The sequence below is a fragment of the Pterocles gutturalis genome, unplaced genomic scaffold (genome assembly GCF_000699245.1).
Source record: "Pterocles gutturalis isolate BGI_N339 unplaced genomic scaffold, ASM69924v1 scaffold23892, whole genome shotgun sequence".
NCBI lineage: Eukaryota > Metazoa > Chordata > Aves > Pterocliformes > Pteroclidae > Pterocles > Pterocles gutturalis.
Genome location: NW_010108636.1, coordinates 57,074 through 70,764, shown reverse-complemented (window position 1 = coordinate 70,764; position 13,691 = coordinate 57,074). Strand labels below are relative to the sequence as shown.

The following is a 13,691-nucleotide window of genomic DNA, read 5'->3' as shown; positions in this document are numbered from 1 at the left end:
CAGTATTCATTAGATCTATGGAGGGGTAAATTCAAGCATTTCCATTCTATCTGCAGATCTCAATATAATGGGTTTAAAAGCAGAGTTTGAAAATCTCTTTTTCAGAGTGATGTGCAGACTTGAATGTGCTGAAGTGTGGCCCAAATAGCAGGGGAGGTCAGAATTACTAAGTTGATGGGAGAATTAAGCTGGGTAAAAACTTTAGTGAGTTGAAATAAACATTCTCAATGAAGAGTTTAGTCCTAGTAGCCATGTATAATTATCGTGATTCAAATAGAAATACCATTGCATTCAGTACAAATAATAAATATGCCAACCAGGGTGCCACTGGTAAATTATCTTTCTGTGATTCCCAAAATGTAGCCTGAAGTCCATTACATAGCTGCATTCGCCAACACAAGAGGGAGCTGAAATATCTTGAGAAATAGAAAAACCCAGGCAACAAAGGTGTTGGCAAAAGACAATGCAGTATCCAACAGAGCTGGAGTGACTACACCCAGCTGAACCCACGCTGACTGCTGCCAGAGCAGCTCAGACGGTGGCTGTGTGCATGGCAGAGCTGGGGCTGAGCCAGGCTGACCCTGCTGCACCTTGCTGACTTCACGTGGAGCCACTCTGCTATCTCCACACTACATCTCTAGCCTCAGCACTGCAGTGAGGAGACACTGGTGATCAGTCTGCATGGAGCCAGCTCTGGTCTGCAGGGTCTGTACCGCAAGCTCTGCTCCGCACAGCTGTGGATGTACACCTTGTAGACGCAAACTGCTGGGGAAACAGTCCAGCTGAATTTAAGCAGTGCTGCACCTGAAGTAAAAATACCTGGAGCCTGGCAAACTCTGTGTAAAAAGAACTCCATCCACAGCTGCTTAAAGCATATCCTAACCTTCCATGGATAAAAGAACCAATGGCATCTCTGAAGGAAACTGTCAGCAACTACAACTGAACTATGGTTGCCCAAATATCTAACAGAAGACATGCATGTAGGAGAGCCTTCTAATTGAGTACAATTATGACGCTTCAAATTGCCTTCTAAATTGAGTATGTAATTTAATTTCTATAGATTGCACACTGTATACACTGACAGTCCTTTTAGCATGTTCAATCTACAATTTGCATTAAGTTTTAGATCATGAAAACCTAGTCTAACTACCAGAATAGCGAACAGAGCTCAGGAGACCAGGACTGTATCTATTTATATCTTAGCCAATTTGCTGATACCTACTCTATGCAAGCCATTTGGGTTTGATCCTATGAAAGTGACTATTAATTTTTAGAAGAACGTGGACGTTCTTAGAAGTACTTTATATGTTAACTAACAAATGCATTTGTTAACATACTAATTTGCTGACAAGTTGATGACATTTTTGCAGTCTGAACAAACTTGATACAACACATCAAAATATTGTTTAGATGAATGACACCCTAATATTGATCACATCAGATTTAGGCAAATTTTGCCTTCAATAAAAAGAGAAATAATGAGCCTACAGAGCTGTGTAATTATATTTGGATTGAAACATAGAACTATAATTGATTTGGGACTGGAAAAACAAGGCCTACTCCAAGACCTTTAACTTGCTCTGCTTGTATAAAACTTTCTAAATTTCCAAAATACAATTGTGTAAATCTCTCAAGGGATGAATAATACAAACGGCTCCTAGAAAGTCCTTAGAAAGAACCAGTCTAGCAAAAAAAGTCTAGGAGAATTCTGTACCTAAAACTCTTACCTCCTGTTTTCTGGCTATGGATTACATGTTTTGGAGTGAACAAGATATAGAGTACTTTTCATATCATGACCCTTGGCATTTGTTTGTCCTTTGGTTTGGTTCCCTATTTATACTCAAATAGTAATTGCTTCCATAGAACGATGACTGGATCCTTCACTTACTGAGTCCCACTGAGCAACTGCCCTCCTGCCTCCTCAATAATTCGTCTTCAGTAGGGTTTATGTGTGAATACTAAACAGCTGGGCTTCCTGTTAGCTCTTTGCAATACAACACCAAACTAAAGGGGACCCAAGCGCTGCACAAAAATGAAACAGAAGACAGTGGTACCAGCAAATTGCTGTCTGCCAATTTCAGCGGGGGTGAGCTATTTCCCTTTAGCTGAATGCTGTGTGGAAGTAAGGCAAGAATTGGGGACAGAGTTATTGGGTGACTAGGGGAATCTTCCCAGCACAGAGCACAGGGAAGGACAGGACCAGAAAAAAATCTCCCAAAGAGAGAAACCAGAATCTCTGAATGGAGTTTCAGTCTGAAATCCCTTCACATTCATGCTCCTCTTGCTGATAAGACAACTCTTGGGACCCATGTTTACAGCGACGTACAGTCTCAAAGTCATTGCAAATGTCATTTACACTTCCCTATGTGGAAAGCAGTCTTAGCGTATATCAGGCTCCTTTGCACAAATCCCTGATTAAAAAAAGTTGATCTCTTATCTCTACTGCATGTTCTTTGGTGCTGTACTAACTAAATATTGCTAGAGGTCTGACCAGAATACCAGAAAGCTTAAACAATTTATTAGGTCCTCTTGTGTTTTGCTCAGCATAATATAACAGGTCCCTGTTCTACTTTGTCAGCTCCATCTGTTAATGTTTATTCTCAGTCTTTGCCCCATAACATTTTCTTCTCCTTTTTGCACGTATTTCTCATCTACTTTCCTTCTTTTCTCAATAACAACAATATGCAGGCAAAATGCTAATTCTATTTGTCTTACTTCCTCTGATTTTTCCTTTCCCTTTGACTCGAGTTGTGAATTATGAGAGCTTATTTTATTAGCAGAATGGGACAAATATCTCTACTTATGAAACAAGAATCACTTTCAGAAGCTTTTACTTAAGACATTCTCAGTCACTTTGGACATAATTTAAAGAGGTTGACAGACAACAGAGGCTGATACTAGTTGATGCTGCATTTCCTCTGGTTCCCTGGCTCAGGGATTTAAGAGATCAATTTATGCCATTTAGTCTGACTTGTACATGTCTTTAGAGCATTGGGGAAATAGGACGATTCCTCAATTCAGGAATGGATGGTGGCCACGTTGCATTATTCTACTGTAATATCAAAAGACTGAAAATTCAGGTGTTTTGACTTCAGAACCTTGCACTATCTCTCGCTTCACCTTTTCCTTCTTGGGGCCAGTATAAGGCAAGTGACCGAGTATAATCTAAAGGAGCCAGTCAGGGATTTATCACTCAACCTGCCTTAACAGAGACAGGCTAAAAGCAGCCTCAGCTGCTCCCGAAATAAGTACTGCTTGATGTGAAACAAGAATAATTGTGGCATAATTGAGCTAACTGGACTTTCTGTAGCATCATTGGCGTATACTTACTTGGATGAACATGATGAATGCAAAGTTCTTTTCAAATTTGCCCTTCTCCAAAAAAATGACTGTTTTTCAAAGAACATTACAGAGATATATCCTTCAAACCAAGAAAGTTTAGTTATCTAATACTTTGGCAACTGCTTCTCTCCTCCATCTCTTCTGATGTGAGCACATCTTAACCTAAATTGCAATCTATCACTAAGATCTTTTCTACTTTGTAGTCCCGCTGGAACAGAAATGTAGCTTCTAATAGGTAAACATTCATGAACAACTTGCCAGCAACCCTCAGAAAAGGCATCTTTCAGAAAGCTTCTATGACTTATCTTCAGAGGTCACAAAGAAAAACAGAAAAAGAAAAAAGGAAAAGGAAGCAAAACCTGCCAGAATTATGGCTCAGAAACAGCAGCTGCCTATGAAGATTTCCTTGCTTAGCTGCCCAGTTACACAGCTGTTTTGACTGGTTACAAAACTATTTTTCTCTTCCTATTTTATGATCCCTCACCCTGATTAAGGGAGCAGAGCTCTTGGAATGGAGATTCTCCTGAAAATCCTGGGAATCCCACATTTGAAATGGCAGTTCTGGCAAGTGTTCCGAACAGTAAGACACACTGCTAGCTGCTTCTTGGAAAGCAAACACAGAAGGAAGCAGGCTTCTCTGCAAATCCAGAAAAATATTTGGTCAAGAAGAATAAAAAATTAAATGGGCACAAAGAATGGAAGTTCAGATTCAGTTCTTATGAGTAGACATCTACACATCATAATCCAAAGGACTTTCTTTACAACATCCAGCTCTGATAGCGACAGCAGTGTAACCGTGATAGCACAGATTGCCAAAACCCTCCCAAGATCCTGGACAAATGTTCTGATTAGAAGCCCATGGAGCTTTATCCAAGCAGGTAAGTTTAGAATGGAATCAGGCACCCCTGTCCAGGATTTTTTTTTTTATGGTCAGTGAGACCATAAAGACATAGTGGGAAGAAGCACAATACATGGCTTCACAAATCAGATTTCACTAACTGCTGGCGATATCAGTAGGGCACCTACTCCTGCAGCGCAGCATCCGTATCTGCTGCCCACAGGATGAGATATCTAAAAGCCTTTTTCCCCCAGTGACTTCACTTTGTTTCTATGTATCTGGTGTCTAGGCGAGGAGTTCTGCACCTGCATGAAAGCCGTGGAATCCATGACCTTGGCTTGCCTCGCTGGCAACTTTCCCTCTGCCTCTTGGTGGTGGTAATCATTCTTTTCTTTAGTCTGTGGAAAGGCGTGAAGACTTCAGGAAAGGTAGAGCTAATATTGTCCTTCCATCTCAACTATGTTCTTTGTCTCCTTTAAGAAGTCTCTTAATTTTAGAAAGCAAGAGACTAAATCACTGCTTCTGAGGGATCCTCAGGGACCAAACTATGTGAGAGGCCTTCATATATGTACAGTAGAAATACACAATCCTGATTCAGCTGTTATTTTATTTACAAGTTTTGCTTGTGTGGTGTTCTAACTGGAAATTTTATGAGTATATTATTTTCAGTTCAACATTAGTGGTCTCATCCAGAAAATATTTTGAAAGACTTTACATTTTCTTAATGGTGCCTCCTATTCTTGGACAAATGTACTAATGTTTCGATGGTTTAAGATGCTTTGGTTTTATTATATAAAATACCATGACAGGAGAAGTATGTAATGAAAGCAATTTGAAATAACTCTTTGACATCCCTCAGAAAACACCTCAACAGGAATTCTAGGGTTACATATACCTGAGAGCTTTTTGTACATTTTCATGAAAGCATCACCTAACATCAGGCAGTGACTGCACTTGTCTAGTAAGCAAATACATAGCTGAACAGCTAATCAGCAGTCTAACATACCGGTAATGTGTTAGACACTCCAAAATCTTCTGTTTGTCAAAACTGTGTCCTACATACATAAAGACTTATGATCCATAACAAGATTTTCCCCCAAGACATCCTATAAAGAGCTTCTCCATTGAACTGAACAGACAAAACCAAGAAAGCGCCAGCTGTATTTTTCACACGTTCTTAAATCTTCTTTACCAGCTGATTAACCTGTGGGATCTCTGTTGTCTGCAGGTTGTTTGGATAACAGCCACTTTGCCTTATGTTGTATTATTTGTCTTGTTAATACATGGAATAACCCTGCCAGGTGCATACAATGGAATCAATGCATACCTGCACATAGATTTCAGAAGATTAAAAGAAGCCACAGTAAGTGTACTCTTCTGCTCTCATTCCCTTGTTGTTATTAAACCTGTTGCACCTGTTATGAAAACTGAAAATATTAGAGCTAATTTCTGAAATTATATAGCCACACTTCTGCTTTTGTATAAGCGCTAGTCCACGTTCCCTGGTAGTGTAATTTTCCAACACTGTCCATAACAGGACTGTCTCAGCCTGAACCCAAACGGAGGGTAGTTTCAGGTGTGGCAGCCCTTTAAAGTCCACGCTTTGACTGTGCACCCTGTAAACTGTGGTATCCTTTATACATGAAACCTGAGTCACGCAAAAATTTAACTCTCGAAAGGCTAAGAATTCCCTCAAGAAGATTTTGCTTTTTGAATCACTAGGTTAAATATTAATCTGGTAAAAAAAAAAAATCCTATGAAAGCCTTGCTCAACATGCTAAGTCAGGACTAACTCACCTAATCATGGTCCTTCATACAAATGAGACTTTCAATAGTATGGTCTTCTTATCTTACTATTGAAAGTAACATACACTTCACTGTATCATTTGACAGTATTCCAAGATATTCTAATTAAACATATCAAAATCAACTCAATATGTGGAGTACTTTGGAACTAGGAATTATTTCATCCATGGTAAAGCAAGATCTACAAGTATAGTCAGTAACTCATGAGATCGATAGCATTTCAGACCTATGGTGACTACAGATAGATCTTGCCACCTTGCTATTCTAAAAATACCATAAATCATTTAAAAGACAGTGATGTCTCTGTGAATAGGTCACGAGGCCATTCAAACGGTTACAAAACTAAAAGCGAGGATGCAGTTCTACTAGAAGGAAATTAACTGTCTTGAAAATTTGCAGCTTTCAGAGATGTCTGTAGTCTGCACGTAGTTGCACTGTACATTTCCTATGCATCCTATCTTGATTTCTCCTGAATAATTAAAAAATATGACAGAGACCTTGAGTATTAGAATACAGACCTATTTTATATACTCTTAGCAAAACAATCCTTCCTTGGTTTTGTAATACTAAATTTGGAAACTGGCATTTCTTCAGCAACAGAAGTTACCACCAGAACCTAGACCCCATCTCACTCCATTTTGGAATAGTCAAATTGAACTTCAGATATGGGACCTTCATCCACCTTTGTCACCAAGGCAGTACCCCCCTCAGTAGCTTGCACTCATGCATACACATAAACACAGAGAGGCAAGGATGAACAAAGGAGGTGCTTAAAGTTTTCTTATATATCTTAAGTGCTGTTTGGAATCCAAAAAAATCACAAGTTCAACTAGATGTCTATGGAGCTGTGCCAGCTTGCATCAGCTCAGGATCTAGGCCTCTACAATCATAACTGCCTTCTGCTTTTGGAAGATTATTCTGTGCACTGCTCTTTCTTGGCTTAATCCTGCAGCTGCTATTTGGATGACCTTAAAGTTATTTGTTTCTAAGACTAAATTTTTCAGACAACAAAAAGTTACCCTAAAATAATAAAAGACTAAAGATCAGTTAAAAGGAGAAGTTTCATCAACCACTTTGTCACAACAGCCTTTCTCTGGCTCTGAGATTGGCATATCTGCTGCTGCAGTAGGCTTGTGTGTTTAATCTTTGTCCTCAGGCTCCAAAGAATAAACTCCTGCTTCAGTTCTATATCCATGTGTCCCTGAATCCTTCTGATTTTTTTTTTCTGCCAAATGAAGAATCTAACAAAGAACCATAATAAATCACAAACAGTAATGATCTACAAAGGGCTCTGCCAATGCTCTTCTAAAATATCTTAGAACATTCCCAATCAATGTCAAGGTCTGCTCCCTTTTATAGGGCCACATACTGCACAGCACTGAGCAAGCCCTCAGACCCCTTATTTTCAAGGGTAGTCAATCCACAAAAGATGTCTCCATAAAAAGGGGAGGAAAATATTCAACTTAACTAGATCAATGCCTAGCTATGTTCCTTGCTGAAGGTTCAGAAGCTACAAAACCATAATACTCATCCCCATGAGTATTATGATCTAATTTCGAAAAACACTATTATTAACTCCACTGACTTCATCACCCTCACTGGAGATGCTTGTTTAAATCTCTCTGTGTAACAAGTGAAACCCTCAATAACCAGGGTAGACTATTTCAGGCTCCTGATTCAGGAGAGCAACACTGTGGCATTGCTCCCGACCACTATCTGCACATCTTGAGTCGGGGTGGAGGGTCACTTTAGAAAATGTTAGAGCATTGAAAACATGTTTTCCCTAATGGACAATTCTTAAAATGACCAAGCTGCATCTAAACTGAAATTTAATTACTATCACAGGAATAACTCCATCTCCAACTAAGTGGGCAAGGTGACAGATAACCTGCATGGTTCTGTTCACAGCATGGCAGTCATGCTTCTGCTTCTGAAACAAGAAAGCATCATAAAAAGTGTACTAACAGTCCCGTGGAGAAAGCTCTCTTGTGGGAAAGAAAGTGTCCTATAACTCTTGACCCATTAACTATTTTTAGTTTTCTGGTTGTACATTCCAAACTAACTTGGAACAAGAACTATTGTAAGTGTATTTCTGTCACCCAGGAGAAAAATCATGTAATCATTTCAGTACTCAGTAAAAGCTTGGAAGTACAGATCCAAGTGCATGCACCAAGAACTTGCCCCCTGCTTCAGCCCTTACCATTTCACGTTAAGCCACTCAAGACCCCAACTGTGCTCTATGTGACATCTCACGGGGGCTGAAAAGCACTTACACTCCCATAAGCACGAGTGCTGATCATTTTTCCAAAGCCAGTTGTCTTGTAGACTCTTGCATTTTCCTGATGTGTCTTTTGGACTGACCTGACACTGACAATGTTGGTGTTGTTATGCAGGTGTGGATTGACGCAGCTACTCAGATATTTTACTCCTTAGGAGCCGGATTTGGTGTTTTAATTGCATTTGCCAGTTACAATAAGTTTGACAACAACTGTTACAGGTAAGACAGCCTATTCCTTCCTTACTGCTTCAAAATGATCCTATTTTACTCTAATTCCAGCTGGAATAAGTACTAAGCTACCTTTTCATTTTCAGTCATTTATCAATGATGGGCAGACTTGTGTGGACATAGTAACCAACCCAAATCTTGAAACATTGTCTTCCTTACTGAAATTTTAGCAGCAGGAACCTGCCAAGATATCTGCTGTACAGCAAAACAGAATGGGATTAGGTTTGGACTTTATAGACAGCTGTGTAAACTGTGCTCGTGTTTGCCTTTCAAAAGTACCATTAAGAGCAACAGTGAACACAGGATGAAATCTTATTGGTCCAGGAACTAAAAGCAGAAGGACTCCAGTTTCCAGAAGTGTTTCTGTGCTTTGGGATTGTATTTCTGATATTTTATGTTGAGCTCCAATTTAGGAATGCACTTTAAATCCAATCAGTCTGTAAGTGTTTTACTGAATCACTGCCATGGAAATTCAACCAGAACTGCTCTGCACCTTCTGAGAAAATCCAACATTTAGCAGTTTTGTTAACATTCCATTTTGGAATAAAAACAAGCATCACATTTAAATTTCACATCAAATATAAATTCAGAAAGTACATGTATTATAAATACCTTGTGAACTGAAGGATGGCAAAAAAAAGTTGAAGGGAAAACATACAAGAAAAATATAAGATATTTGAACTGCATTAAACAGATTGAAAGCCAAAATCGTGGGATGCTTCCACTAACTTCAGAGATCTTTCTCCTTAACCCAGAGCAACTTTAGGTTCCCAGCTGATTATTTGCAATAGGTAATATTACCAGGCTTGAGAACCCTTCAGCTAGGATGCTAGTCACTGCAGTCTTCCATTTATCATCTACTGCAAATGATTCTGCACTAATCTTGTAGCAGCTCCCTATAAAATTGGTTCACTTCTGTATTCTAATTTTGCTCTGAAATGGAAAAAAAACACTTGAAACTAAGAAAACACAAGACTATAAGTGAAATAATATTATTTATTTCTTAGGTTGCTTCATAAGCCTTGCCTTCCCTGTAAGAGTAATCTGTAGTTTCATTAAATACTGTGGTTTAGTTCTAACCATAAAAGCAAGCTTCAATTCAGTAGCCTTTACAACACTTACAAATATTCTTCTTTTGGTCAAATTACTCTATAACATTGCTGACATATTTTGTTCAAAAAGCTTTCTTACTGTCCCATCTATGCTTCAACACACCTTCCTTGAGAGGAACAGTGTCAGCAGTGTAAGGTAGGGTAACAACACCGAAAATCAGGGCCAGAAAATATGAGAATCTGCACTTACATCATGATCTAGTTCTACATGCAGAACACTGAGCTAAGTCAGCTCAGTTTATAAGAAGGTAAGCATCACTTAATCCTGTTATTGACTAAGCAGAAAGAAGCATTATTCACTTGCATAAGAATGTTTTTGAATTGTGGGAAACAAGAAATACTGTTGCTATCTCATCAGTGACAAATACCTAGCAATTTTCTTCTTTAATAACAGAAAAGAATTTGAGTTTATGGGTCCAATCTAGTATCTCTTGATCCTGCAGCCTTCCCCCAGGAAAACACTTTAAGAATTGCAGGACATAAATTCTTCAGCGTTATCAAAATAAAGTAATATAAGGAAGAGGATAAAGTTTGGCGTATGGCACCTACATTTTTGAGTAGTGTAACTGCTAAAAGGAAATCATATTTACTTTGTGCTTATTAAACATTGCTGATGCTCGTAGAGCCACGTCCTCTGTTCTAAAGGTCATATGCAGCGAAAGATTACATACCAGACACTGTGCACATTAGGTAGACATCTAAAGGCTTATGGTTTACTTAACTTCAAGCTAGGTTTGGTAATAGGGGTTATTAATACACAGGAAAATTCATACATCTATCATAATACCATGTCAGACTGATTAAAAACCACAACTTTGTACAATCATTACTATACAATGCCCATTGTATAACATTTAACTTTAAACTAAATTCACTGTGGTAACAATCTGAAAAACAAGAGTTGTATTTTTTTCAGAAAAACCTAGCCAACTTCATAGATGAAGGGACCTCATTACAGATTACAGATGGTTATCCACTGCCATCTGAGTGGCAGCACAGTTTGCTAAAAATGCATTCCTGGAGTTGTCTGAAAATACTCCTGCATAGCTGATCACATGAACTGATGAATAGCAAGGCTTTTTCACTTCAGGCCATTCTCTTGCTCTGTTACCAGCTAGGATGATGGCATCACTCTTGAATATCTTGATATTTCATACAGCTTTGTTGATTTTTTTTGAACAGAACTCAATTTTAAATCAAAATAGTAAACAGAAGTATGTAATTTTCTAGCATAGTATGCTGGTACGAGCTTTTTATCATCAGGATAATTGCACAATTAGCATTACTATAAAACCATCCTCATCTAGTTCTTACAGTGGTTTTTTTTTTTACTGTTCTTCTCTCCATCATTAGAGACGCTTTGCTGACTAGTACCATTAACTGTGTCACAAGCTTCATCTCAGGATTCGCAATTTTCTCCATATTGGGCTACATGGCTCACGAGCACAAAGTTAAAATTGAGGATGTAGCCACTGAAGGTAGGAAATTAATTTTATGCTACTTTTACCCCTTTTTGTCCACCATTTCTTTGCAAATGTGTTTATATTTGTTTCAAACAACTGTGTGAAAATCTAATGGAAGTGACCTTAATTAAATTACTTGGAACTAAAACTCCGTGTAAATGCCTTGCTGAAACATGAACTCTAAACGGTATTGATTCCTCTCACCTTTACTGAATTGAGGTTCCCCAGCATCCTACCCCTTACAAATTCAGCCTGTGCAAGAGGCATTTACTACTGCACAGTATCTTGAAAAATTATTGCTGTTCAGCGCCACAGGTTACTCTTTTGGATGGTTCTGGTGAGCTTAGCTGTAGAGTCCTTTCACTGGTAACAGGTCACCGATGATTTTAGTTCCTGTATCTCTCATCACATCCAAGAGTTCTCCCACCAAACAGTGGAGTCTACATCCACAGGGTTCCTTCTCTACTACATACTTCAGAAATAGCTACTAAGGTTGCAAATCCCATAGAAGATTATTAGAAGTGGAAAAGAATGGGATAGACTTTTTTTAAAATAATGTATCCATGACAGTTTCTTAAATTATTTGGATATATTTTTGGCATAATGTAAATTTTGTTTTAACAGCTACTCAGAGTGTGATGTATACTGATGTAGAAGTCAACTTAGACATAATTTATCTTATTAAAATGAACACTTTTGTGAAGCTAAGAAACACAATTTAGTAATTTTTTTTTTCTTTTCTATTTCAGGAGCTGGGTTAGTTTTCATCCTGTATCCAGAGGCAATTTCAACTCTTTCAGGATCTACATTTTGGGCTGTGGTATTCTTCATCATGCTCCTTACTCTTGGCATTGACAGTTCTGTGAGTGTTTTTTCCTTCTAGCCTTAACATTTTTCCTCTACTTTTATATTCTGTAACTGGAGAGGTATCAACTTAAACAGGGGCTTTATTACATTTTAAATAAACATTCTGTACATTCCCTGAGTCTGTTTGCACAGTCCAAGCCAACATACCAATAGTATTATGCCTGGCAGTATATTTAAGGACTCACAATATTTAAAAGGTTTAGGAAAAGATCAAGTTTTTACAAGCCAGCAAATAAGTACTCACTGCTGGGTTTTTATGACCTTACAGAGGAGCTGTTAATCAACAATTATTACTATTTAAAGGTAAGACCCAACATTATTGCTATAAACTATTACTACTATGAACCTGCCATAATGTTTTGGAGCCCTACTTGCAACACACAAGCAACAGTAAGACATTGAACAGAATGGCTTCTAGAAGAGATTTTTACATGTGCTGAAATTCATTAATCTGCTCAAGACAGACAATGTCTGAAGGTAGTCTGATTTTTTTCCATAAACAATGATACAAAATTTCTTGTAAGTTTAGTCATCATTTAAAAATCACACCAGAATATTTCCATAGTGGTTTCATTTTACTGCTATCTTACTCTAAAATGTCTAGTCTAACGAGCGTATTTGCTCTCTCCATAATGTGATGACTTCTGTAGCATGATATTCAGGATCACAGAAACTTCAGCCCAGAAAATATCCCAAGTCCCCTAATAACATCTGTACTGCTTTGTTATTGCCAAAGAGGCAGGAAGACATCCTGTTATATTTAGCTTAAAAGTTGATTAATTTCTGGGAAAAACAAACAGGGTCTTTAAGGAATAGTGAACCATGAACAACCATTCATAATTTTTAATAGGGTTGGGGTTTTCTTACTATTCTAAAGCCTAAAAGTTTCTTTTGTAGTTCTGAATGTACAGAGCTTCTAGGAATTTCTGGAAATGGCAAAAAAACCCAGTGTTTCTGCTGCTTACAACTTCAGAAAATTTCATTCATTTTCCAAGTCAAGAGAGGGAAATAATGAACTGACATGGAGGGGACAAAACTAAGAAACATGAGGTTGCAGCAGGAAGCACTGATAACCATTGGCCAATAGCTCAATGAGACCTTGTGGAGTGAGGTCTGAGCTGTAGAGCAGTAGGAAGAGGGCAGAACTATGAAGAAGAAAATACATGCTCAGAAGTGTTCAGATCCAAAACACTTAACTTTCCAACACAGAAGTAAATTTAAGGCAATGTAAAGAAACATTTGATTGACAAAGACACAGGGCTTTAGATTGCAGAACGTACTTTTCCTAGGAGCAGAGAAAGCTCTTCCTTGTGGAGCTAATTAAAACACTATAAACTGATAAACTGTGGCCAAGTTTAGCTCTTTCTTTCTAAAAGGGGAGGGATTTGCTTGTTCATGTTTTGTTCAGGTTTTTTCATCATTCACATAAGAAAACTCAGGTCATGCAGTATTTTTTATAGCGGTCTTCTCAGTTCTCCCCTCACATTTGACTGATAAGTCACTGAAGAGAAAATTCAAATATTTAAATCTAAAAATCAAATAACCCCAAAGCTAAAGCGGAAGAGCTATATATGAATACTTTTACTCATGCGTATAAGCCTACACTGGCACACAAATGTAGACATCTGTACAAAAATGGAACTGTCAAAAAAAAGAGAAATCTGATCATGCAAGGTTAAGCAAGCAATAAGAAGGACAGAAAATGGAACAACTGTTCACAAACATTTTTTGCAGTAGGTATCTAGCTTTGTGTAGGG

The 13,691-nt window shown here is 38.1% G+C and overlaps 1 protein-coding gene across 1 annotated transcript in view; it reads left to right on the top strand.

Annotated features, from left to right (window-relative positions):
• The window catches only part of LOC104461213 (sodium-dependent noradrenaline transporter-like), a 63,454-nt gene that overhangs the window by 31,429 nt on the left and 18,334 nt on the right, over positions 1-13,691 (top strand). The window contains exons 5-9 of the mRNA XM_010072716.1: positions 4,470-4,608; positions 5,409-5,543; positions 8,380-8,483; positions 10,958-11,082; positions 11,817-11,929. Coding sequence (XP_010071018.1) covers positions 4,470-4,608; positions 5,409-5,543; positions 8,380-8,483; positions 10,958-11,082; positions 11,817-11,929 — 616 coding nt within the window. The remainder of the gene's footprint in view (positions 1-4,469; positions 4,609-5,408; positions 5,544-8,379; positions 8,484-10,957; positions 11,083-11,816; positions 11,930-13,691) is intronic.